The following is a 4,188-nucleotide window of genomic DNA, read 5'->3' as shown; positions in this document are numbered from 1 at the left end:
GATTCCGCGCTCATCAATACGTACTCACCGGCGACACCGAGAAAATGTATCGGCAATTCCTCGTACGACCAGAGAATCGGAAATATCAAAGGATATTATGGCGCAGCGCGAGTGGAGAAACAGAAACATATGAGCGTAACACTGTAACGTTCGGTTTATCCGCAGCCCCGTATCTAGCTATTCGGTGCCTCAAGCAACTGGCAGAGGACGAAGGACATCGATTTCCACGTGCAGCACAGGTACTGCAGCGGGATTTCTACGTCGACGACGCTCTCACCGGAGCTGAAACGAAGGACGAAGCCCCCACGCTCAGAACAGAACTCACCAATTTACTTCAACTGGCCGGCTTAAACATACGAAAATGGGCGTCAAACGATAATGACTTATTACACGGACTTTCCTTAGAAGAAACAAATCACCAACATTTTTTGGGCGACTCGCAAACCTTGAAGACGCTGGGAGTGTTATGGAATTCATCCGACGACTCTATTCTTTACTCGGTCGAAGTCAAACCCACGCCGTCTCGAGTCACGAAACGAAGTCACGAAACGAATCATCAGCTCGGAGATTGCAAAAATTTACGATCCGCTCGGTCTGCTCGCACCGGTGATTGTCCGGGCCAAGATGCTACTTCAACGAATATGGTCGTCGAAAATCGATTGGGATGAATCACTTCCGATCGAGTTACATACAGAGTGGGAAAGGTACTATGCCCAATTACCCTTATTAAACAACGTCAGGTTCCCATGCAAGGCAATAATCGAGTCCGCAATGGAAATTGAACTGCATGGTTTCTGCGATGCCAGCGAAAAGGCTTACGGAACCTGTATTTATCTTCGAACCCTTAACACCAACGGCCGTGTTTGGACCCAACTTTTAACCGCAAAATCGAAAGTCGCCCCACTCAAGTGCCAGACCATTCCTCGGCTCGAGCTGAGCGGAGCACTCCTTCTTACGTCCCTGATGTCGACAATACAACAAGCCCTATCCCACAAAATTACTCGAACTATCTATTGGACCGATTCCACTATCGTCCTCCATTGGCTCAATACATCACCTCACACCCTTAAAACATTCGTCGCTAACAGAGTCTCCGAAATTCAAACAAAAACCAGCATCCGTGATTGGCGCCACGTTCCTACCGACGACAATCCCGCGGACTTAATATCACGCGGCCAAACACCCGAAGAGTTTCTGCGCCCAACCATCTGGCAGCACGGTCCTGCATGGCTCTACCAGTCGGAGGGCTATTGGCCGACATGGGCGCTAACACCGCAAATTGAAGTACCGGAGCAGAAGGGGGCGATTTGTCTGTCCACAAACCCCCCCGATTACTGTTTGTTGCAAAGGTATTCATCCTGGCCCAAGTTGATACGAATCATAGCTCGTTGCCTCCGTTGGAAACAGAAAAGGAACCGAGCGGCACCCCTAACCGTTACTGAATTACGCATAACGCACAATAAACTGATAAAATTGTTGCAAAACATCCATTTCTCCGAGGAAATTCGCACACTCCAAAAAGACCGGAACGCGGCGATAAAGGGTAAGCTCACGCGACTCAATCCGTTCATAGACAAGGAAGGAATATTGCGAGTCGGGGGTCGACTCAGTCATTCGTCGATGACCTTCGCCCAGAAACATCCCATAGTATTACCTAAGTCATCCGTTACAACACGCATCATAGACCACGAGCACAAGATCCACATGCATTCCGGAACGCAGGCTACGTTATACGCAGTAAGACAAAGATACTGGCCCGTTGACGGTCGAAGTCAAGTATGGCGGGCGATCAAAGGCTGCGTCCGCTGCTGCCGCGCTCAACCACCGCCGGTAGAATACGTGATGGGTAATCTGCCGGAGGCGCGAGTAACGGAATCTCGCCCATTTACAAACGTCGGCGTCGATTACTGCGGGCCGTTCCACATCCAGGAAAAACGAGATCGTAACCGTCGTCAGATAAAAGTATACGTAGCCATTTTCGTATGCCTAGCAATTAAAGCGGTACACATCGAGCTCGTTGACGATCTCACTAGCGAAGCCTTCATCGCCGCTCTTCGCAGATTTATCGCTCGACGAGGCTATTGCTCCACCATCCATTCTGATAACGGCACCAACTCCAGAGGAGCAAGCAACGAATTACGAGAGCTTCACGATTTATTACAATCGGACGATCACAAGGAAAAAGTAACCGCATTTTTAGCCGACAAACAAATCGAATGGCGCTTCATTCCCCCTCATTCGCCGCATTTCGGTGGGCTATGGGAAGCAGCGGTGAAGTCATTTAAACGCCCCCTCAGGCGTGTAGCCGGCAACGAGTTACTCACCTCTGAACAATTGAATACTCTTATCATAGAAATAGAAGCAGTCCTCAATTCCCGCCCGCTAACTCCTATCTCCACCGATTCAAATGATCTCCTAGTCCTCACTCCCGGACATTTTCTCATTGGCGATTCACTAATGTGCTTACGTGATCGAGATTTCAGAGACATTCCATCGAACCGACTCTCCAGATGGCAGCATATCCAACAGCTTAAACAGCATTTTTGGAACCGCTGGCATAAGGAGGATTTGAACGAGTTAACCAACCGCAATAAGTGGAGCAAGGGTGGACACGGCATCCAAAAAGGCACAATCGTCATCCTCAGAGAGGACAACGTTCCCTCCATGCATTGGCCTCTGGGCCGAGTTATCAGGGTTCATCCAGGCGCCGATGGTGTCATCCGGACAGCTACAGTTCAGACGGCAAAGAGCGTTTTGGATCGGGCCGTCAAAAGGCTTGTCCCACTGCCAATTCAACCCGATCTCGAGAAACCCGAACAACTAGCCACCGAGACGAACTAAGATGGGAACTTCAACCACATCTCGCTAATTTGATCGGTACCCTCTCAACGGGGGGAGGATGTTACGCCATGCGGCTTGCCATAGATCATATTCTTCACTGTCGGTCGCGGCACTATAATGTCACAGACGGATCGTCGCGGCTGCCCGGCAAAATAAACATTGTAGTGGCAAGCGCATGGTTCATTAAGCAGAGCGACCTCCAGAAACGTCGATTCGTGGCCGTCATTTGATCTGGCGTAAAAGACGGTGGCGTGATCCGAAGGTAGTGGGGGTCGCTTTCCAGAAAGAATCAGAACGTTTCGAGAAGCCAAACAGTCTACACATCCTTTGTATCGCGCATTCCATAGTAACATTTCCTTTGTTGTTCATTTATATTTTATAGTTAATAAGTTGTGCAATAAACATTAATTTAGTTGTGTTGATTCTGTGAGATTTCATTGAACTACCCTTATTATCATAATCGAAATAAGGGAATCGATCAGTTCGTGGCGTCGATTGTTCAATCGTAACGAGAACTTACAACTCTCGTTGACGTGATATCTCGCGATCGCGTCTCTCCGCGAATGATCGAAACAATGGGATCGCTCACTGCATTCTTCGAAACGACCCTCGTAATCCATAGGCTCGTAAACGGCTTCCGTAACCGTAACGAATTTCAATCTTGTTCACGGATCTCTGACCGCTCGTTTCGAGGGTAACGAGGGGGTTGCGTGTTCACGTGCGTGCAACAGAAGGTGTTATCGTCATTGTAAGGCGTGCTGGAGCAGATAAGTCCAATATGTTCGCGGAAATCGTCGAGATTCATTGCCCAAAGCTGGCTGATAGTCGAAATTAACTTCGCCTCGTCCGATTTCCGCGTTCACATCGCTTTCACGATGGTTAGGCGTTTCTTCGTTCGTTTCTAACGCTGAGTTTTCCCGTGTCGCAGTCAACCCATATTTGGATGTGTGTTCACGTTGCACAGAAAATGTGGTCGGGGGTTGAAACGCGGACAGAATGGAAAACGGACTATGGGAACCGCCGAGAAAGAGGCGTCGATGAGTTGAAGACACGTCGATGCTGAAGTACACGTGTATCTCGCGTCTTATAGCGAAGGAAGGATACGTGTGAAATTTTAAAAAATATTGGCCGGAAAATGTTCTAACGGACATTGAAGAAACGAATTTAAATTGTAAAAAGAAAAAGATGGTAGCCTAAAGACGTTCCGCTTTCTGTCCCATTACGGAAAACTGCAAAAGCTATGTATCTTGAGAACAGATAAAGTTAAGAAATGAAAAGGAAAAATTCGATTTACTATGTATTTTCGCTATATTTTATATTTACTGTATATTATCGGAATAGCCATCC

At 48.0% G+C, this 4,188-nt stretch overlaps 1 protein-coding gene across 1 annotated transcript; it reads left to right on the top strand.

Annotated features, from left to right (window-relative positions):
- Window positions 1-771: 771 nt before the first annotated feature.
- LOC117238894 lies at window positions 772-2,271 on the top strand (the record flags this gene model as incomplete). The annotated part of the gene is made up of 1 exon (XM_033504098.1): window positions 772-2,271. A coding segment is annotated over exon 1 (1,500 nt), but the record flags the coding sequence as incomplete, so codon positions are not given.
- Window positions 2,272-4,188: the final 1,917 nt, after the last annotated feature.

Source organism: Bombus vosnesenskii, unplaced genomic scaffold (assembly GCF_011952255.1).
Source record: "Bombus vosnesenskii isolate JDL3184/JDL3185 unplaced genomic scaffold, Bvos_JDL3184-5_v1.1 scf7180000013743, whole genome shotgun sequence".
In the NCBI taxonomy this organism is placed as follows: domain Eukaryota; kingdom Metazoa; phylum Arthropoda; class Insecta; order Hymenoptera; family Apidae; genus Bombus; species Bombus vosnesenskii.
Note: the sequence above shows the minus strand (reverse complement) of the source record. Positions and strands in the feature narration are given on the sequence as shown.